The sequence below is a fragment of the Brachyhypopomus gauderio genome, chromosome 2 (genome assembly GCF_052324685.1).
Source record: "Brachyhypopomus gauderio isolate BG-103 chromosome 2, BGAUD_0.2, whole genome shotgun sequence".
NCBI lineage: Eukaryota > Metazoa > Chordata > Actinopteri > Gymnotiformes > Hypopomidae > Brachyhypopomus > Brachyhypopomus gauderio.
The window spans coordinates 28,017,110-28,039,242 of NC_135212.1; the positions used below are offsets into that span (position 1 = coordinate 28,017,110).

Genomic DNA, 22,133 nt, shown 5'->3' on the forward strand with positions numbered 1-22,133 from the left:
TGGTCAATTTTGCTGTCATTTGAAACTGAATTATAACTGCCAGGCCCTCTGTAAACGAACAGCAGGCGTCCTGATAGGGGGAGACACAGGCTCACAGGCTTCCACTTAACCCCTCACCTTCCAACACAGATTGAATAGACACGATTGAATAATTTATTTGCTTATATTCTTGTAATTGTTTAGATGTCGATTGTCAAACTGTAAGTAGATAAAATAAAATTGGATAATTATTTAAGAATATTTTAGGCCCTCTGAGAGGGCGTAGAGGGCCCTGACGGTTCCCCACTGATATATATATATATATATATATATATATATATATATATATATATATATATATATATATATATATATATATACAGTGGTACCTCGAGATACGAGCTGCTCTATATATGAGCAATCCAAGATACGAGCACCGAGACGAGCAAAATTTCTGTTCGACACCCGAGTGCACGCTCGAGATACGAGCATGAACCACTAGGTGGCAGTACAGTACTATATGGAAAAAAATAAATCATTAATCAGCTCAAAGACACACTCAAACGCTTTTCTTTCTCTCCCTCCCCCACAACCTTAGGTTCAAAAACACAAACATACTTGTATGTGCGGAGATGACGTCATTTAGCGCGTTCTAGCAGCCAATAGCGTTTTTTTAATTCTTGAGGTGTTGGTAAGGTCGACTCCTGTACCCGGTCATCACAGCCATTCGCACGTGTGCTTTGCAACGAGTAACAGTACGTACGGTGTATACAGTACAGTATTTCAATACTACAAACGTTTTTTGTAGTACTGTAATAACTATTTCTCCTACATTTATTTTATTGTTTAATTATACATGTTGCGTGTGCCTTCATTAATAAAGAACATGTCTTTTTTTCCACATTTACGCTAGTTTTGTGACTTTTTTAAGGACCGGAACCAATTACAATACTTTACATTGTTAAATTGCTTCGAGAACCGAGCAGTTCGAGATACGAGCACGGGTCTGGAACGGATTAAACTCGTATCTCGAGGTACCACTGTATATATATATATATATATATATATATATATATATATATATATATATATGCGCACTGCAGGGTTGCCAACTTTTGACGGGTGTTATATCGCCGGTGGAAGGCGCCAGAGCTAGCGAACTAGTAACGTATTGAATCATATATGTGGATCTGAGGTAAATAAACTGGATATTTTTTTTCGGCGTGAGATATCGGAAGTGTGGCGTGAGAGCGTGTGAAAACGGTCAAATGCGTGAGTTGGCAACCCTGGCACTGTCGTGGGCGCAGATTTTCCTCTTCTCCAAACGTTGCTCTTTAGTGAACCCTGGCGGGGTTGGAAAAGAAGAAAATTATAAAATGATTTTTTAAGTGTCGATACGAGCTACTTTCGTAAGTTTTACCAACATTTTAAGTGTCAACGTAACCAACGTAACTTGTCAACGTAGCCAGTTACTTTTCTTTATTGTTTTGTGACAGAAATGCCTTAGAAGCCAGTTTGAGATGCAGTTAGTAACTAATTTAAACCTGAAAGAAACCATTGTTGAGTCTAAACTTTAGAAGCACGCCTAATGGTAAACTGTCCGACCTGCTTTAACACTATTCCAGACCTTTATGTTGAAGGTCACGTTTCTTCTGGCGTGTTGCCATGATGGACTGTGTTATGGTTTATGGAGAAACTGGTGTACTCAACTTTTACTGCGCACAACAGCCATGCGAATTCGGAGTGTATCTAGTGTTTCTATGTGCGGTATTTCTATATGTAGTGTTTCTTACTCGGTTTTTCACCGTGGCTTATTTCGGACTATATGTGGTGTTTCTAACTCGGTTCTTCAGCGTGACTTGCTCACCAGTGTGAAGACCAACGACAGGAGGTATTGTGTGGCTAGGTCGTAGGCTTAGGTGTGTCCTGTTTTTTACAAGGGCGAGGTTGTGGTGCGTTATGAATTACACATAAAGAGTGTGTGCTCTGTAGGACTTGCGCCCCTGTAACTAAAACCAGCCATCGTGTTTTTAAATTAAATCCGTACGCTGGGCGTATAACTGGTTAGATCATCTCATCATTTCCCGAATGGGCAGGGATGCTTGTCAGCTAGCTCGCCATGCTAATTATTCAACTTTAGCCTTTGAAAGAACTCGTTATCTTTCGCTATGTAGGCTGGGTAGAGCTATCTAACTACCTAGGTGTGGATTCAAGTTAATATATTACCAAAAGCAACAGGTAAGAGCACTTGTAGTTTTTGGCACGTTTGTAAACTTGTAGGATTTCGAGAAGTTTCTCGACGTTTCTGCGTCTCGAAGTCGTCTCGCGCGCTAAGCTAGCTCACAGATTCGTGCTAACCTAGGTTAGCAGTTCGCGCTAACAACTTAGCAGCTATCGACTCAGCTCATATTGATTATTGTTAAGTCGTTAGTTAACACTCTCGTCGTTTCATTTGCCCTGTGATAAAAAACACTGTTGCGTTTTTGACATTGATGCTTGAGGCATAAATGCACTTGCAGCTACTTAATAAGTATTAACATTTTTCAGCCATAATTTTGCATACAGGCAATTCTTTATGTTTCAATACTGCTACAATTGACCATTGTCTTTCCAAAGATGAAATAGACACACACACACACACACACACACGTGTATATATATATATATATATATATATATATATATATATATATATATATATATATATATATCATGCATATGTTTCAGGTTGCTGTTGGATATAGTTCAACAAAAATTAACAGGAAAATAGTACAAGACATCCAGATTTCCTTTCCAAGTGTTGTAGAAACAAGACGTCTTCTCAAAAAGTGGAGGTCCTCACCGAGGGCGTGTGGAGGTCTTTCTACTTCTACCATGGGTTAGTCATGCGTGTCAGGGTCGCTGCTAGGACTCTTGCCGAAATGTTTATTACACTCAGAGGGGATAACTAGTCACGAAGCTTCCTACACGCACTATAAATAAGGAACATGGGTTCTCTTCTGGTAATGGCATTGCAGTCTGGTGTTACAAAGCATATTCAGATAAATTTCATGACGAAATTGTGGTACCCCTAATTATGATACTTCTTATACCCCTGTACTTGCCTGCAAATGCAGAAATGTTTACTTATTGCGAGGGATGCACAAAGGACGTACAGTATATTCTGGCAATTACTGAATTTTGAGCATTCCATCATTAATATTGTAATATGCAAATGAGCCTTCTAACAAATTACATTATTGTGTGTGTTATGTATCTTGACTAGTACCAGCACTGACATCATCCAGCAAATGCACAATAATGTTAAATATTTAAATTTAACAACAAGGCCTTCAGCAATTAGTTTAAGATATATAGCAATATGATAACTGGACTTCTGTCCAGTCTGTCTTACACTCTTCATGGCTGGAGTGATGATTAGCTGGATAGTTTCTCTGACTGCATTTCTGATTTTTGCTTTATAAACATTCTTGTTTTTAAGATATATGTTTACTGCTTGCTTTCTGACATCTGCTCATTCTGTTTTTAGCTCGTCTAGTCAGACTGCAGAAGCATGGCTCCTCATTTCACACTGCTGCACACATTGTTATAAACAATTTCAGAAGATCACTGTGTTTGAACCAGAGACACGGGCTCTGTTCGAAATAGACTACTACATACTGGATACTGCATACTGGACTCAGTATATACTGGATACTGCATACTGGTCCTCGTAGTAGTATGCAGTACAGTTTCCAGTATGCGACAAAAGCAAAGCATACTACGGGGTCACGTGAACGTAGCGTTGCATGATGGGATGCAGTACACCACGAAGACAGCTCTGTTCGCGTACTGGCATATTTTGCGGAAGTAGTAGGTCATCCGGGTATGTTTCGCGTACTGGAAAATTTCATTTTGGTCACATACTGCATACGGCATACTGATTTGGTGCTCGATCAGTACGCCAGTAGTATGTAGTAGGCTATTTTGAACACAGCCCGTATATACAAGTGGACTGGACGACACGAGTGAAAAGTGAAGCCTCCATGAGTCAGCTGCCCTCTAGTGGCTGGCTGCAGTACAACTTTTAACCCCGCCCATTCCCATGTAAGTGAACGGGCAGGACGAGAAACTTTGAATTTTTATTACACACAAAATTTTTTGAGCAATTATATTTAGTCAATTCTATAACACCCCATTGCGTTAGTATCTCTCCCAGTGTTTTTCTCTATGATAAACAGATTTTATAGAAGTTATTAAGTGTTATTTAAAGGGGTGTGGCGATAAGGTGATTGACAGTTAATAGCTGCGTTGGTTGACATCTAATACCAGACGCTCAAACGTGAACGCGCTCAACATCAAAACTCTCGACAGCAGAACTCTCGAGAGCAGTATTAAAGCCTTTTACCTTTGTTTATTTTGTAAAACGTCAAAAGTTTCTATACTGGTGGGCGTATACTAACGAATGTCGTGGCAGAGATACTGTCCTGCCTACCGGTTCTAACGCGCATGCTCTGGCTCCAATTTTCAAGATGGCAGCATCTGTGCGGCCATCTTGGTGGCTTCAAAAACTCACAATGGGAGTCAACGGTGACATACCGTCTATTATATATATACGGTCAATGGTTTGAACCTAGGATGTGTGCATATGGCCATCACTGTTACAGTGGAATAAATCTTTTCTTTAGTTGTTTGCTGAAGAGTCTGCAACGCCTAGCATAGCACAGCAGACTATGATAAGAGTGAATAAAGATCAGATAACTACTTCCAGCTGGAGGTAATGCTCTCTTGCTAGCTTGGATCAACAAAACCTGCAGTCTTGAGTATTTCTGAAACTTTGTCTTTTCTTGGGGCACAGAACCTTTTGCACATGTGGCGTCCATCCAAGCAGGTCCATCTCACTCATCCTATAGTGAGAGTGTTTTCCCTCTGCCACCCTTCTGCTCCATGCTCTGATATACGTAAGCCTAAAAGCACATGGCCATCTGTTCTAATGGTGCAAATCCATTTGGACATGTATCTGCCTTTTGGGAGGCCACCTTGAGAGTGAAGTAACATGACCACAAATCTTGTTTGGCTGGGAAAACAGTCATCCTCAGGGCACGGTGGACTGCACAGCCGTTAATAACAGCCGAGGTGTCCACGGCTTCCTGAGCAGATCGATCTTCAGCAGCACCTTCTCCTACACCTTCTCCTTCTGTCCTGTAGCCCTCTCTGTGCTTTCACCCAGAACCTGGAACATGCAGCTGATTCTAGAACCAACCAGTCCTGTTCTGTCAGTGATAGCGCTAGCTTACCTGCTTGCCGTCCCAAGCTCCGCCTCCTAATGTCTACCTGCTGATGGAGCTTATCACCCATTACCTCATTATCAGCACCGACATCACCCTTCGTTTTCTCTTAACTTTAGCAGCATACAGCGTGTGTTAATAAGCACAAGGCTGTGCTACAATACCAATGCATCTAGAAATGCCCTCAGAATAAGCAGGGAGCTGGTAGCCTTTCTAGGTGCCTGTATTCCAGTTTTAACTGGCAGTGGAATTAACAGCTTGTGAACCAATTATCTTTTTAATATGTAAAACATATTCAGTGCTAACTACTTCATGTCAATCTCCATTTGCCCTGAGGTCTGCCTGGAGGAGCTCTTATCCAGGGCAATCCTCAAAAGTGCTTTGTCACCAACTAATAAAGTAGGCCTATATACTAGCCAATACAGTAGGACAGAGTCAAAAATACAATTGAATGAACTAGAATACAGCTAAAGAAATGACAAAAAAGTACTATATCAAACAGCAAATTGTTGGGATTTCTTCTCCAGACCCAGATGGGCCCCAACACTGCCCCGATGAACCGATTGGTTTTGACTGAGTGACCCAAGCAAAGGCTTAACACCAAGTTATTTTCAAATAAATTTATATAGAATAAAAGCAAGTACAAAATAGCCAAAGTATATGTGGTACAAACTCTCCAGTGCACTGGTGCTAGTTTGCTAGAATTCTACCTAACCCAAGTGGATCTCAGCAGCGTCCGAGCGAAGAAGCCCCGTGCTAAGCGATGTCCTCCCTTTCATACTCTTTCTCTCTAAGTTTCGATAATATACAGTGAGAGTGGTAGGATATTGTGCTCCGGGGGAGGGGGGGGGGGGCAAGAACAGCAGACATACATTGGAATATGGAAACATGTCAGTAACTAAATTAAAATGTAGTCTAATAAAAATGTAAACAGTTTCAGAATAGCCATGGTTTCATATGTCACAATCCTAATGGCCCAATCCCATCAATTTAGGGTTGGGGGTTTCCACATCATTAGCATAATCTTTAATACAAGACACATCAGTAATACTCACTACACATAGCAGTGTAATCCTGAGTTTTAATTGAAATGCTCCACCCATACATGCAAGTTTGAGGAGAGGAGTTGTTTCCTCTTTAACATTTGAATATTGCCATCTTCCCAGCATGGTTGGAAATTAGACCTACACTTCAAACCCATTGTCAATGATTGCACATTATGTATAACATGTTTAACAATCATTGTTAACAACAAACTTGCAGGGAAATACATTAGAATAAAAATAAATCTACCCATAAAGTATCCAAATGTTTGTGTAAATGATATATCAATAGAAGTTTACCAAATTGCAAGTGTACATGTACACAAAAATATTTAATTTTGAGCTCAAACTTGCATGTATGAGTGAAGCATTAAAATGTAGGATTACATCACTGTTTTGGGTGTTGTAGTTTCATATTGGTACTCCTTTGCTTCCATTTTAGAATTCTCAATTGCAAAGTTATAAAAAAAAAAAAAAAACACATATCCTATGTATAATCATATGTCATTACACTGCTCTACCGTTAGCACTTTTGACAACCCCAAAATCCTGTGAAGTTTTCCATCCGGATAATTTGATTGTGTTTAGCCATCATTGTTTAACTTCACATTGTGAAACATCTAGCATATTCCATTTTGGTGTACACCCCCCATACTCAAACATCTATTTCTGGGCCGCGAGCTGTTTTGAAAAGTGTTTTTTTTTTTATGTTTTTTTTTTTTTTATCGCGCTCTTCGCTCTTATTTTGAAATCACGCACCGCAATCTCAAGACGATGCTGGGGATTGCCTCTATTGCAACAACAAACAGATAGCAGGCGCCACGCCCCCCCGGTGTACACAGTGGTCGAAAGATAAGAGATGAGAAAAACAACATAACTAACATGTTGGCTTGTTCTCAATGTGCACCCAAGATCAGTGGACAGAACAGAGTCAAGCTTCAATATAAATAGTGGAAATACTAGCTTTTGTTTTACAAATAATCTGATGGCATTCTCTCAGAGTCTCTGATACTTTGGAAATGTATGAAGGTTCACATTTGGTCATTTTGCAGTTTTACAAGTGCACACAGCACACAGCGGGGCAGTCATGGCCTGGCGGTTAGGGAACTGGTCTTGTGACCGGAGGGTTGTGGGTTTGATTCCCAGACAGGCCATGACTGAGGTGCCCTTGAGCAAGGCACCTAACCCCAACTGCTCCCCGGGCGCCGGGCTGCCCACCGCTCTGGGCACGTGTGATCCACAGCCCCCTAGTAATCACTAGTGTGTGTGTGTGTGTGTGTGTTCTGACTGCACAGATGGGTTAAAAGCGGAGGACAAATTTCGATTGGGGTGTAAAAAATCACAATTGACAAAAATATGGCACTTTTTTTTTTTTTTTTTTTAAAGCATGTCTGTGACATTATTTTGAAAGTAGGCAAAGCCTGGAAAATACTACACTTGGTTCATCTGATGTGTCTTGTATTAAAGATTATGCTAATGACGTGGAAAACCCCACCCCTAAATTGATTAGGATTGTAATGTATGAAACTATGAGAGTAGCAGTGGTAAACTTCATATCTAAATCTAAATTCTTAGTCATGGTGTTGACTGTTTCTTTCTCACGATTTGTCTTCTAGCATATACAATACACCCCATGGACATGTTTACTAGGTTTTTAAAACTGCATCCTTTTGACTTTTAAATGAATGTTTCTATTTAATCCATTGTATTATTTTTTCATTTCGCCCTAGTGGCATTAAGCCGTACTGGCTGTGTTAAGTAGCATTAACAGGCTGCTTGAGCAAATCTTTCACCAAAGACCTCAAAATGGTGACTGGTCACATTCCATTTTGAAAGATTTAAGCAAACCTAAAGCATTACACAGGCTGTACATATGAAACATGTAGGCTACACATCTCTCACACACTGCTTAGTAGAGATAGCCCTCTGTGAGGTGGTTGGTCCAAAGTCTCTTCTAGTTGATGTATGAAACTGATAGACAGAAGAAAAACTTCAGTCTTATCTGTCAAACAACAGTTGTTAAAAATCCACAGGGAACTAATGAATTAACATTAGTTAGCATTAGCACTAGTTTTACTGTTGAGTCTCTGGTTTGTCGTTGCAGGTCCCCTGTTGTAATGCTTTCCACCAAGGTTACCCCGAGTGGGGTAACCACGCAAAAGATCAGCAAAGGAATCACCTTCTACGTAAACGAGTGTATGGTGCCACCTGCGTCTACTGGCCCAGCAGGCCGACCCAGACCCCTGCTGCTGATGCTGCCCTGGCTGGGCTCCCACACAAATGCTCAGGCCAAGTACTTTGAGATGTACCTCAGAGCAGGCTTCGACGTGCTGGTCGTGGAGAGTAACGTGAGCACGTTCCTCTGGCCTCGCTGGGGGCTGGAGTACAGCCTGCAGCTCCTGGATCTCCTGGAGAGCGAGCGCTTCTCTCGGCAGGCCCTGCTCATCCACGCCTTCTCCATTGGGGGATACACATTTGCCCAGTTGCTTTTTCACCTGTCCAGAGATGTGGAGCGATACCGGGGCCTGACCAATAGGATCCAAGGACAGATCTATGACAGCCTGGTGATAGGTTCTCTGGAACACATGGCAATCGGTATGAAAGGAGTGACACAATGTGCAGTTTTATTTGTTTGCCATTCATCGTTTGGTAGATGTTTAGGTTAAATGCACCTAATTGCATTAGCAATAAAGATGATAATGTTGTAGTGTGGAATGTGTGTGTGTCTGGATAATTTATGCTGATCTTTTCTGTGCTTTTGTTGCAGGTGTAAGCAGAAATGTGTTCCCTCGTTTTGAGACTCTTGTGAGATGTACTAGCCTCCTGTATTTCCAGGTCTTCAAACGCCAGACAGTGGACTACTTCAACACAAGCATTGATGCGTTCAGGAACACGCCTGTAACAGCACCTGCACTTTTCTTCTCCTGTGACAATGATGCACTGAGTGACCCAGAGAGTTTGCAGGAACTGCAAGAGTACTGGAGGAGGAGGGGCATTACAGTGGTGAGCAAGAGGTGGGCGGAGTCAATTCATGCTGGTCATCTGCGTGTTCATCCTCAAGAGTACCTGTCCTTCCTGGATAACTACCTGTGTTCTCTGAAGATGACTCCTCTCAAGGCTAAAATGTGATTTAAATATGCATGTGAAGTCGTTGTCTAAGACCTATTTAAGCCAGCATCGTAGTCACTTGGGGTTTACTTTTAAAAACTTCACTTACAAAAGTCCATTATGTATTTATCATAGTGCCTTCGGCTATCTGTAGCCTACTGAATTTATGATGTTTTGTGATACTTGAGTAAAATAATCTGGGGTGTTTTTTTTATTTAGCACTAATTTTGTATTACATGTATGTTTCGAATGACAGATCCAATAAATAAAGAGTTTCTGTAAACCTTAAACAGTGAGCACAATAAAGTCAGAATCAGTTGGATAAGGTAATAAAGTAAAATGAATTTATTAAGCAAGTATGGATTAATCCAGAGATCTCCGTTACACACACACACACACACTCAAGAGCGTCTGCAAACGAGAGCTAATTCCCCCCACTGAGCTCTCATCTCTTATATTCTAGTTCATAAGCACACAAGGTGTTAACGAGGTGAACATGAGGTGATTAAAGCACATGATTGGATGAACTTGACATAAATCACACATGATTTGACAAATGTATATTGGCCTCTCCCTGCACGCCCCATCCACGCTTGGTGAACTCATGATGGTCTGAGAGCCGACGTGGCCACTTCCATGTTGAGATTAGGAGACCGGCTGGTGTCTCCATCGAAGTCAGTTTAGGAACATCAAATTCCCGGAATGGGCCGAGGACGTCCAGTGGTAAGACAACACAATTCTAAGGTACTAACCATACCAGACTCTGAATAGCTTAAGTATCCTACTTACAAGATTAACACATATATAGGTAAAAAGCTCTGGCTTATACATCCATCATGTGACTATAATTTTAACATATACTAATAAAGCATAGCATCAAGGAAAATGTTAAAATTTCCACCACGCGCGTGAAACGCTGAGCGTGTGCGCGCTTGCTGCAGTGGGCTCCGGTGCTGTGGGCGGCGCTGTTGTTCGCGGGCGCCGCCTGTCGGCCAAGCAGAGCAACAACTTCCGCTCCTGCTAAAACATGTCAGCCTCGTAGAAAAACGTGTGCAATGTGGGAATGTTTACAGTGCTGGGAAATTGTAATGAATGCTGACCGTTTGGCGCTGAAAGACTTGGTCAGGCAAATGAAGACGTTTATCTAGCTGTGTAGCTACCTCACTAGTTTGCTGACACCAAACGTAACCATCTAAGAGGCCAAGTTCGCTTTGCTAGCTAACTGGCTAAACCGAAGCAGCCCGAGTTTGGACCCAGTCGCGGTTAAGCAGCTAGATCAGGTTAGTCGGAATTAATCTGGCCACAATGTCACCAGTCACATTATTTGTGCGAAATTTACCCTCCTCGGCATCCAATGACCACTTGGAGGAAATATTCTCTGATGTTGGACCAGTGAAGCACTGTTTCGTGGTCCGAGATAAAGGTGAGTGAGCACCAGTGTGAACATTATAAAGTTGTAATTAATTATAATTATGTAATAGTCATATTTGTTATTAAGTCCTAATTAGATGTAATAACTTAATAACTAATATGATTATATTATAATTAGGTATAATAATCTAATATTAGTTATAAAGTTATGATTATTTATCATCATCAGTGATGTGGCTTTGCCCCTTACATTTGCAGATTTGCAGACACTAGAGAAACGTAGTGGGCTACAGAGTTAATGTTCTTTATTTATTTTTCTACTCCTACTACGTGCCCGTTTCTGCACTGTTGCCTTTCAGCAGTGGGCCTCAGTGGAGATTTGCTGCTTCTGGGTGAAGGAGCAGGACGTGTTCATACAACCCATCTTTAACCTGCTTTCTTTCCAAAGGCTCAGAAAGGTGCCGTGGTATTGGCTATGTCACGTACTCCATGGCAGAAGATGCCCAGCGAGCTCTGACAGAAATTAAAAACTACGACGGACAGAAAATATCTGTGGTACTGGCAAAGAAAAAAATTTTTGAAAAGAAGAAAGGAAAGAAAAACAAAGGTATACACTACAATATACTTACGAATATTAAATATTGGATATTATAGGTCCATGTGCTTATGTGGAATCTGTTTTTGACCAGTGTAATTTCTTTTGAAAAATCCTCACAGATCCAGAAGACACTCCACAAGAAGGCAACAAGGAACCATCAGAGATTAAAAGTCATGAAAAACCGAAAGGCATGAAGAAGAAAAAGCTTAAGGCCAGACTTATAATTAGAAATCTTAGTTTTAAAGTAAGTGTGGGATGGTAAATGTTAACTGTTTGATTAATGTGAATATAATTCTAGAGCTGATCCTAATAATGAATAAAGAAATGTAATTTTCCACTTTGTTTTGGTCAAGATGAAACCATGAAATAAGTAAAAGGTTATTTTGGGGTGTGGCTTTTCCTCTTCATCTCTGGTCCTGTAAACTATATGCTCTATAATTAGCACTTTATTTATTCACTGTTTTTAATCTTACATATTTTATTATATTTTTTATTGTGTTTTATCAGTGTTCTGAGGATGATCTCAAAAAAACCTTCTCAAAGTTTGGGACAGTCCTGGATGTGAACATCCCTCTAAAACCAGGTATAACTCCAGATCCCAAACCTGGGACAGATGTTTAGCATTGGTGGTTTGGTGCGTCACACTGCTCTGCAGCTCTAGATCCCTTTGATTTCATGATGGCCCATTTTACATGGACACTGCAAGCTGCCGCGTCTTGCATGCAAACCGATGAAATCACAGTGTACTGTGTTTGTGTAGATGGGAAGAAACGAGGTTTTGCGTTCATCCTGTTTAAAAACATGCTTGAAGCAGGAAAAGCTCTTGCAGGAACAAACATGAAGGAAATTAAAGGTGAGTTTCTCCACACCAAAACGCTTGTTCCCAGCCTTGGTGTCCTCTCGTGTGCCCGGTTGTCCTCATAAACATCACCTGCTCTGTGTCACCTCCTCCCGCAGACAGGAAGGTTGCTGTGGATTGGGCCGTCCCTAAAGATAAATTTGTTGCAAATCAGCCAGGTTCCACCTCAGGTACCCATGAACCTTTAATGTATAAATAGATGTGCAGAATGTTTGTTTGTGAACTGATCGTGGATGTTGGCTGCAGGACACGAAGATAAAAATGGGAACTTGAAGAAATGTGAAGCAGACCAAGAGTCCAGTGAAGCGGGAGATTCTCCAGAGGAACTGTAAGTGCTGGCGTGGTGTTCTCACAGAGCTGTGGCAGCTATAATGTCACATGCTAGCAAGCATTTAGGCCACAGGCTCCAAAAATCACTGAAGTACTGAACATTACTCCCGTTTCAATTGCTGCCAGGTCTTGTCATTTATATCACCTGAAGTTGTCCGTGTTTGGCTGCTTTTAGGTGGGTCGGTGTGTTTGCGTGATCTTACAGCTGTATGATGATGCTCTTTGATCTTAAGGGCCACAAGGCAGCAAGAGGAGAACAAACACACAGAGTCTGATCCAGAGAACATGTCATCTGATGAGGATGATGATGATGATGATGATGAGCAGGACCCTGATGTAGACAGTGAAGGCGAAGAGAATGAGGAGCATTATGATTCTGAGTCTCAGGAAGCAGACAGTGATGATGGAGACGACGATGATGATGATGTCGACGTTGAAAAAAGTATGAATTATTCTTTAAACGATTCATTGCCACTCGGTCTTGCATTTTGGTTTTTATTATACTCTTGTCTGTGCTGTTGATTGTGGCTGCAACTCAGTGGTTTGTCTGTTTGTTTCCAGCTCAGAAGAAGAGTAAGAATCCCCTCCCATCAGATGTAAAAGAGGGAAGAACCGTTTTCATCAGGTTAGCATCGTTAAACACCTCTGATGAGCAAGAACAAACAGAACATCTCCAATATAAGTCAAGTCTAAACAGATTTAAAGAGATCTTCATAACACAGGGTTGACATGCTTTTAGGTGTCCACTGTTTGTCTTAATGTTATTATGTGAATATTGTAGGAGCCAGTGTGTAAAGATGTATGTATGCTGACATCTGCCCCCTAGTGGCTATGTCTGGTCTCTTAAATTGGCAAGTGTTGATGGCATCATAACTGTGCTGGGTGTAGACATGTAAAAATCAACATGAACTTTATTATTAATCAGGCCATGCAACACAGAGGATCAAAATGATGTTTCCCCAAATTCCAGTGTGCAGTAATACAATAAGTGTAGCACATCTACAGTTCTCCAGAACTGAGAGAATCCTTTAATGCTTTGTTTGTTTTGGTTTGTTTCATTTGCTTTATTAGAAGGATTAGAGTCAGTGTGTGTGAGGATTTCTGCAGCAGGTCCCAACTTGTCATGGCGTCTCCAAAAGCAGATAAGATCACGAAAGCAGACAACGTAGTAACCAGACATTAAAAAAGAAATCAACCTGAATAATACTGTTAGTCCAAATCAGTTAACACTCATTACTCCTGGTGATATAACGCAAATGAGTGAATAGAAAAGGCAAGTTTTTAATAAACCCATCTGATCTGAGTGTGCTTTATGGCGTAACTGATGAAACATCTTGTGTCCTGTGATCGTTCATTTTCCCATTGCTTTATGGCCCGTTTTGAGAGTGGACCCTTCTCTCTTAGGAACCTGTCCTTTGACGCTGAGGAGGAGGGCTTAGAGGAGGTCTTGCTGCAGTTTGGAGAACTGAACTACGTGCGGGTGGTGCTCCATCCTAATACAGGACTCTCAAAAGGTTGGTGGACTCGCAGAGCACTTTATCCACAATCTTCTCATCCTCACACCTCCTGTGGACAAAGTCCTGTTACTGGAGACGAATGCCTGGAGACCCGAGACTGGTCCTGGTGTGTCTTTGAGGAGCAGATCAGCTGATGGTCTCTCTCTCGGTCTCTCTTTCTCTCTCTCTCTGTGTCCAGGTTGTGCTTTCGCCCAGTTCAAGTCTAAAGAAGCGGCAGAGAGATGCCTAGCGGTGGCCCAGGATGAGTCTGAGGTACGTCCCGTCGACCCCCCTCCTCCCCCCTCGTGTGCGCGCGATCTCTGCACTCTCCTGTGCCGACTGTGCTGCCTTCTCCACCTTGCAGGCTGGGGGGCTACACGCCGACGGCCGTAAGCTGAACGTGATGCTGGCGGTGAGCAGAGAGGACGCGTCCACGCTTAAGAGCAAGACGAAGAAAACCCACAAAGGCTCCCGGAACCTCTACCTCGCAAGAGAGGGCTGTGAGTGCTGCCCTGCGCCTGAGACATGACCTCTGACCTCTGCTCTGTGTCCTGTGTGCTGCTAATGACACTTCAGGGTTGCACAGCTCGGAGCAGTATGTGACATATTCACATCCTCCATCCGATGCCACTCTTACTCACCTGGTTGTTCTTGTGCCCTTCTGCGTGTGTCCACACCCAGTGATCCGTGCTGGAAGCAAAGCTGCAGAGGGAGTGTCTAACTCCGATATGGCCAAAAGGACAAGGGTAGGCGGGTTCTGCTCCAGCGGCTGGTTCTGTTCAAAACAATTAAGTCTTGTTTCACTGCTACTGTGTGCTACAAGTCTCTTAAAAGCACTTCCAGTTATTAGGTCTGTGGGGATAGAGTACATTAATGCTTCCTGTGTTGTGGCTGGGCGTTACAACTGTGTGTGTGTGTGCGTGTTTGGCCAGTTTGAGGATCTGAAGAGGGCAAAGCTGAAGGACGTGAATGTGTTTGTGTCTCAAACGCGCCTCTGCGTCCATAACATGCCAAAAACCATTGACCATCACAAGCTGCTACGACTTTGTAGGTCTGCAGCAGGTGGAGGCAAAGGGGTCCGCATCACCGAGGTAAGAATCCCATACACCACACACATACACCACACGCATATAAACACACCACACACATACGCCACACACACGCACACACGTCCCCTATCCACAAGACATACATTAACCATAAAAATATATATACACACGCATACACATATACACCACACGCATATATACAGTCATGGCCAAAAGTTTTTAGAATGACACACACATTATATTTTCACGTGATCCGCTGTCCTCTGGTTATGTGTGTTTGTTCAGATGTTTTTATCACATACAGAAACATATTTGCAATCATATTAGGAGTAACAAAAGCTTTTACTGACAGTTAGAATGAGTTAATGCAGCAAGTCAATATTTGCAGTGTTGACCCTTCTTCAGGACCTCTGCAATTCCCCCTGGCATGCTCTCAATCAACTTCTGGACCAAATCCTGACTGACAGCAGTCCATTCTTGCACAATCAATGCTTGCATTTTGTCAGAATGTGTAGGTTTTTGTTTGTCCACCCGTCTCTTTGATTGACCACAAGTTCTCAATGGGATTAAGATCTGGGGAGTTTCCAGGCCATGGACCCAAAATCTCTATGTTTTGTTCCCTGAGCCATTTAGTTATCACCTTTGCTTTATGTTTTTTCTGGAGAGAAGTGGCTTCCTTGCTGCCCTCCTTGAGACCAGGCCTTGCTCCAAGAGTCTCCGCCTCACAGTGCATGTAGATGCACTCATACCTGCCTGCTGCCATTCCTGAGCAAGCTCTGCACTGCTGGTAGCCCGATCCCACAGCTGAAACACTTTTAAGAGATGGTCCTGGCACTTGCTGGTCTTTCTTGGGTGCCCTGGAGCTTTTTTGGCAACAATGGAACCTCTCTCCTTGATGTTCTCGATGATGCGATAGATTGTTGACTGAGGTGCAATCTTTCTAGCTGCGATACTCTTCCCTGTTAGGATATTTTTGTGCAGTGCAATGATGACTGCACATGTTTCTTTAGAGATAACTATGGTTAACAGAAGAGAAACAATGATGCCAAGCACCAGCCTCCTTTTAAAGTGTCCAGTGGTGTCATTCTTACTTAATCATGACAGATTGATCTCCAGCCCTGTCCTCATCAACACCCACACCTGTGTTAATGGAGCAATCACTGAAACAATGTTAACTGGTCCTTTTAAGGCAGGGCTGCAATGAAGTTGAAATGTGGGGGGATAAAGTTCATTTTCTAGGCAGATATTTACTTTGCAATTAATTGCTGTTAAGCTGATCACTCTTTATAACATTCTGGAGTATATGCAAATTGCCATTATAAAAACTGAAGCAGTAGACTTTGTAAAAATTAATATTTGTATCATTCTCAAAACCTTTGGCCATGACTGTACACACACCACTCACATGTACAGACACAAACACCATACACATATACATCACACACACAAACACACACACCCCTACACATGTGTCTATTTAATTTTGTTCTATAAGTTTTATAACAAAAGCCTAAGGAACACAAATGTGTGAATGACACTTTTTTGCTTTAACACTAGATGGCAGCACCAGGTCATGTTGATACAACACTGGGGTTTATTAACTGTGAACTGATTATGACCGTCATTAGACATATTCTGAGTTGAACACCATCCATGTCGCTCCCTTTCCCCCTCAGTGCCGTGTCATGTACGACAGCAAGCCGGTGCGTGGTCAGGTGATGGGGAAGTCGCTAGGTTACGGCTTCGTGGAGTTTGAGCAGCACGAGCATGCTCTCCAGGCACTGCGTCACCTTAACAACAACCCCACCATCTTCACCCCCAACAAGGTCGGTATGGCGCCCATGGGCAGGGCTGGTCACAGCTGGTCAGCATGAATCCTTTGTTTAAGGCTTCTGAGCAGTTAAAGTGACTTTAGTTTGTGGTAAACAGTGGTAGATGGTTCATTCAGAGCTTCGTTGTTTAAATTAGATCGTTACAGAGGGTTGAGAGGTAGCGGGTGCCAGCAGTCATACAGGCGCTCTGGTGCACTGAGAGGTTATTCTCTGCCTGACTGCTAGTACATGTGTATGTACGCGGATGGGGTATTTCAGTGAACAGAAGACCTGTTGGAAGGTTCTTGGAAGCAAAATCCCATATCCCCCCTCCCCATCTCCTAATGCCACAATATCCCGTATTTCCCACTTGGCCAGATGGAATGTTTTCTCGTCCCAGCTGAATGTAACTTCTTGAAAATAAGGTGAATGTTTCCTCTTGGTGATCGTGTCCTTAGCTGAATTCACATCAAGGAATGTTTGTCCTGGAGCTGCGTTTGGGACTGTTGCAACCCTGTTTTTTTTTTTTATGTGCGGCGGCATGTTACAGCTCATCCTGCTGCGGTTTTCTTTCCCCGCCCAGAGGCCCATCGTGGAGTTCTCCCTGGAGGACGGCAGGAAGCTCAAGCTGAAGGCCGCACGCCTCCAGAAGAGCGCGAACAAACCTGCCTCTGGCTCCGCCAACGAGAAGGTGAGGTGCTCTTGAGCAATAAGGTAAAAAGCAGCATCATACCTGACGCACCCCATCCTGAGTTGAATATGATCCCACATACAAACAATAACATAAAGAATCTATTTACTTTAGTTATTTATTGTAGGGCATATTAATTGTTGTGATTAGTAATTAGGAAATCTGTCTAGTTTGCTGTAATTACATTTTCCGGAACAGTGATGAGGGTGGAAAAATGTCTGTACAATGATTTGTGGAGTGTTGTTAAAAATTTACTCATGAGCCTGCATTACCAAGCTATTGTGTTCGTCTTTGTGTTCTTTAAAACTCATCTTTACCTGACAATGTGAAGGATGCAGCTTATCTATTTAACAGGCTGAAATTAACTAAGACACAAATACACCAGTCATTGAAACCTTGAGTAGCATCTTAAGATTGAAATAGTATATTCAATGGGAGAAAACTGGATAACTGAGAAATTAAATACCCTGTTTGTAGAATTAGAATAGGGAGTTAATCCTGGAATAACAGTTTGGCATCAATAACTGTTTGGATGTGTGTATTTGGTCCACAGAAGCAAGCGGCCCAGTCTGGTGGGCTAGACTGTGCGGCTGAGAAGCCTGGGCCCAAGGTTCCGGCGGCGGGCAGAGGCGCAGGGCGGCTGGCTCCCTCCGCACAGACGGACGGCAAGAAGAAACAGCAAGCAGCTGGGAGTGGCCACTACTCTGGGTTCAGGACCACGGCGGAGGTGAAGCATGTGGAGCTGGAGGGGGGCAGGAAGCGACAGAAGGTCCTGCCCATGCCGTCCCACCGAGGCCCAAAGATCAGGTCCTGACTATGATCAGTCTCTCTCTCCCTCTCTCTGCACCTTTCTGCACCAATGTGCTGCGTTGTTAATAAGTGACCTGAGCTTGACCTGTGTGCGTGTGGTGATGTGGCCCAGGCATCGGGATAAAGGCCGGCAGCCTGTCCAGTCTAAGAAAGCGAGAGTGGGGCCGAGCAGGAAGGAGCGGTCAGGAGCCCACCTTCAGGGGCTCGCCCGCCCTCGGGGGCCCGCCCGCCCTCAGGGTCCCGCCCGCCCTCAGGGGAAACCACCAGGAAACAAGAAACAGGTGAACACATTCTTCTGCGTGTGTCTAGTAAGAAGTTACAGTTCCATTTCTAGAATTTTTTTCCGTTTTTTAGGCTGCAACTTGAGCAAAATGGATTTACAAATGTCCTGTTTCAGAGAGTCGGGCCAGCGAAGAAGAAGATGATCCGGAACAAAGAGGCGGACCGCTTTGACAGCCTGGTGGAGCAGTACAAGAAGAGACTCCTGGGCCGCTCCGGTGCTGACGGATCGCTCGTTAAAAAGAACAAATGGTTCAGCTGATTCAGACGTGTGTGTGTTTGGGTGCGTGAGCACATGCCAGAGAAAGACTTTTATTTAATTGGTGTGTGTGTGTTTTATGAAAGGCGAAGCACGCGTGTATATCGCTCTCTTCCCAGCTGTGTAGTTTGGGTGGTGGAACAGGACTCCTCCTTTTTTATGGCACCGGTTTGATCCAACTGTGTTCAAATCCAATAAATAAATAATTTTTAAATAAAGATGGCAGGTTTAATTTGCCTGAATAATTAGCTCTACACATTGCCCATGCATTTAATGGTTGGCTGGTTGCTTTGAGGTCTTCCTCCTCACAAATTCCTTGTGTAAACAGTCAAGTAGTCAACAAACTGCTGCTGTTTAATTGTATGACTTTCTGACTTAAGTGACTGGGAATTGCAGTCCTGTGTTTCTTTTAGTGGTGTTTGTTACTGAAAAGCCTTGCATTGCGTCATGGGTATGATGATCTGCTCTTACCCCAGTTCCTATACGGTTGCTTCAGTGAAGCCCCCTGTACAGTGTGATCACAGTCTTGCATTAGGCTCAGCCTGTCACAGTGACTGTATGAATGACCGCGAGTGTCTTGTGGCCTCCTGTCATGGCTGGGGTTCTCTTAAAGAATTCCTGATTGGGGTGTTTCTCTGTCATTGCAACAACTACAGCTTTACGTTTTTATCTTTATTTCAGTGCATTTGGAGTTGTGAATATAAAAAAATAAGTACTTAAAAATGACATCATAAATTATTTACATATGCAAACAGCTTTAGCTCTTACAATGTCAAAGTATTTACAGAAGAATGCATCAGAAATGCGGATATATGGTGAGTGCGTGTGTGTGCTGGTGATCCAGGTGGGGGAGAAGAGTTGTGCTTCCCGGCATCCGCAATCACGAGTCTTCTGGTAAGATGGTGTGACATCACCGTGGCTGGTAGTGAGATCAGTAGGCAGACTGTGGGTCTGTGCCTATAGCTGGGTTTGCATTTGCATGTATGTGCTTGTGTGTGCATCCGTGTATGAATATTCATGCTCACTGTATTTGCTGTTATATTCTCAGTGGTTTTCTTAACCACATTGACCTTCATGCATTTAAAATACATTATACAAAACTTGGCATAATTTTAAAGACCTATTTGCAAAAAAATAGTTATTTGGTCTATAAATATATGTTTATAAATAAAACCGTATTAAAATGGCAGATGGAGAGATCACTCTCAGCAGGTCTTCAGCTGGTCTAGGTTGCGTGTGAGTTTCTGCAGGTATATCTGCAGTCTGTCCAGAGCCACGTGTCCTAGAGTGATGTGGTATGTGCCGTTGTCCTTCAGGAAGGTCTCCAGCGTCTTCTCTGCGCTGGTCTTGCGATGCGTGCATTGCAGTGACCCTGCCTGGTCCTCCAGGAAAGCCTGCAGGACTGAGACGTCCACACGCAGCTGTCCCGCGTGGCCCTTGGGCAGGCAGCGCAGGACGGTCTGGAAGGTGCTCAAGGTGTCCACCATGGAGCCGAGGCCCACGATGGGCTTGTCGGAGGAGAGCTCAGGCAGCAGGTCCGGACTGTCCAGGATCATCTTATGGAATATCTGGAACTACAGTTGTAGGCACTGGATCAGATGTTTGTACTGTGGATCTATTCAATTTATCCATTATATTATAGATTTTTGCAAATTGCTATTGTTTTTCTTTTGTGCTTCTGTAGCCTAGTGTGCTAACTTCAGCTGAACACATCATCACTTTTGTTTGGTAGATTGGGCATTACCTCATCTTTGTGCCTCTGTATTCTGGTGATGATGTTATCAGCCTGCATCTTCACAAAGTTTTTGACGCTGTCTGCCGGCAGTGGGAGGCTGTGGCACAGTGTGAGCATGCTCACGAGGCAGGAGTAGAGCAGGGTGGGGGGCACGGCCATGTTTCCTGGAGGTGGTTCTGTGCTGCTGCAGGAGTCTAGATCGACCTGCTCAAAACAAACACACATCACATTAACACCTATTTCTGTGAAAGGGGAAGTGCAGGTAGATATTTGTGCAAGGTCAATATCACACTTTCAGCATCTCTCTCTCTCTCTCTCTCTCTCTCTCTCTCTCTCTCTCTCTCTCTCTCTCTCTCTCTCTCTCTCTCTCTCTCTCTACATTTGATCCCTTCTTAGCACCATGCGCTCACCACACTACCAGGTGATGTATAACGTGCTGTCTCTCTCTCTGTATGTGTGTGTGTGTATACACTGTATATACACACTATACTATTTCTCAAAACAAAAAGAAGGAAATGTGATCATATTCATGTAACATCAAATAAAGCTTTTTATTTCAATGGGCAATTTTTCAGTTATTGGTAAACAAAATTCTTTTACTAGAAAAAATTATTAGTAAAATAATTTTTTTTACCAATAACTGAAAATTGCCCATTGAAATAAAAAGCTTTATATGATGTTATATGAATATGATCACATTTCTTTTTTGTTTTGAGAAATTACAGCCCCAAACAGTTAACAAATTATCTTGTTTAAAATTTTTCAGTTTCCAGAACTTAGTATGCTGTCTTATCATCTAACACTATGTTTCCCAAACTCCCAAAGAACACCCTGGTCTTATCTAAACACCTACTGCATAAAACTCCAAAACAACTGCAAAGTAAAGTTGAGTTTTTATCCATTCTGTTCTCTTTTTTAATATATATATTTTTCATTGCTTGCGCTTGCATAGACCACCGACCATGTGGAGCTCTGTTTAACTAATATTCCTCTAGCATGTAGAGCTGTACAGACAGAGAGAGGGCACCTACCTTTAGATGAGAGAGCTGTGTCATGTTTAACCTCCATCAGTGCTGAGGCTTTATAGTTGATGGCCGTTGACTCATCAGTGAATCACCCCAGGCTTTCCTGCCCAATTGTCCCACAGCAGAACAGGGGGAATGGGACAACACCCCCCCCCCCAAAACAACTCACTTTGGGGAAACAGTTTCACTTTCAGGAAATACACACATGTATAAGCTCTTTAAATATTATGTTCAGCTTACAGAGTAGTCCGTGCAGTGTCAGATGTGGTCACTGCGTCTTTTTTTTTTACTCTTTCAAGAACAGGTGATGCTTTTTAGAATGGGTCTAATTCAAACGTGCCAAAGTCATTAAGAAGCATATATCAGGTACTGAGGATTTTGTCCATATTTGTTCTGCAAATGTTCTGGTCAATATTGTGCGTG

At 42.8% G+C, this 22,133-nt stretch overlaps 3 protein-coding genes across 8 annotated transcripts; 2 read left to right on the forward strand and 1 right to left on the reverse strand.

Annotated features, from left to right (window-relative positions):
• Window positions 1–1,217: 1,217 nt before the first annotated feature.
• Window positions 1,218–9,687, forward strand: LOC143497402 (transmembrane protein 53). 5 transcript variants are annotated; one of them, XM_076993352.1, is made up of 4 exons: window positions 1,529–2,217; window positions 2,707–2,857; window positions 8,394–8,884; window positions 9,057–9,687. In XM_076993352.1, exons 3-4 carry the CDS (start codon window positions 8,407–8,409, stop codon window positions 9,416–9,418), a joined length of 840 nt encoding a protein of 279 aa, XP_076849467.1. In that variant the 5' UTR covers window positions 1,529–2,217; window positions 2,707–2,857; window positions 8,394–8,406; the 3' UTR covers window positions 9,419–9,687. The 5 variants fall into 5 exon arrangements, with proteins under 5 accessions (XP_076849460.1, XP_076849467.1, XP_076849434.1 ...); XM_076993345.1 differs by lacking the exons at window positions 1,529–2,217; window positions 2,707–2,857 and adding an exon at window positions 1,218–1,388; XM_076993319.1 differs by lacking the exon at window positions 2,707–2,857 and having other exon boundaries at window positions 1,533–1,870.
• Window positions 9,688–10,014: 327 nt separating this feature from the next.
• Window positions 10,015–19,168, forward strand: rbm28 (RNA binding motif protein 28). Of its 2 annotated transcripts, none has more exons than XM_076993371.1 (19): window positions 10,015–10,141; window positions 11,217–11,375; window positions 11,486–11,610; window positions 11,874–11,949; window positions 12,127–12,219; window positions 12,324–12,395; window positions 12,472–12,553; window positions 12,789–12,997; window positions 13,117–13,180; window positions 13,960–14,069; window positions 14,251–14,324; window positions 14,416–14,551; window positions 14,733–14,797; window positions 14,984–15,142; window positions 16,777–16,926; window positions 17,495–17,602; window positions 18,156–18,409; window positions 18,525–18,693; window positions 18,810–19,168. In XM_076993371.1, the coding sequence occupies exons 2-19, from the start codon at window positions 11,258–11,260 to the stop codon at window positions 18,951–18,953; spliced, it is 2,208 nt and encodes a 735-aa protein (XP_076849486.1). In that variant the 5' UTR covers window positions 10,015–10,141; window positions 11,217–11,257; the 3' UTR covers window positions 18,954–19,168. The 2 variants fall into 2 exon arrangements, with proteins under 2 accessions (XP_076849486.1, XP_076849480.1); XM_076993365.1 differs by lacking the exon at window positions 10,015–10,141 and adding an exon at window positions 10,386–10,820.
• Window positions 19,169–19,768: 600 nt separating this feature from the next.
• On the reverse strand, window positions 19,769–21,870 carry lepa (leptin a). Its single transcript, XM_076993372.1, has 3 exons — window positions 21,717–21,870; window positions 20,695–20,889; window positions 19,769–20,524 (listed from the first exon to the last, which is right to left on the reverse strand). Exons 1-3 carry the CDS (start codon window positions 21,738–21,740, stop codon window positions 20,156–20,158), a joined length of 588 nt encoding a protein of 195 aa, XP_076849487.1. The 5' UTR covers window positions 21,741–21,870; the 3' UTR covers window positions 19,769–20,155.
• Between the last annotated feature and the right edge of the window lie 263 nt (window positions 21,871–22,133).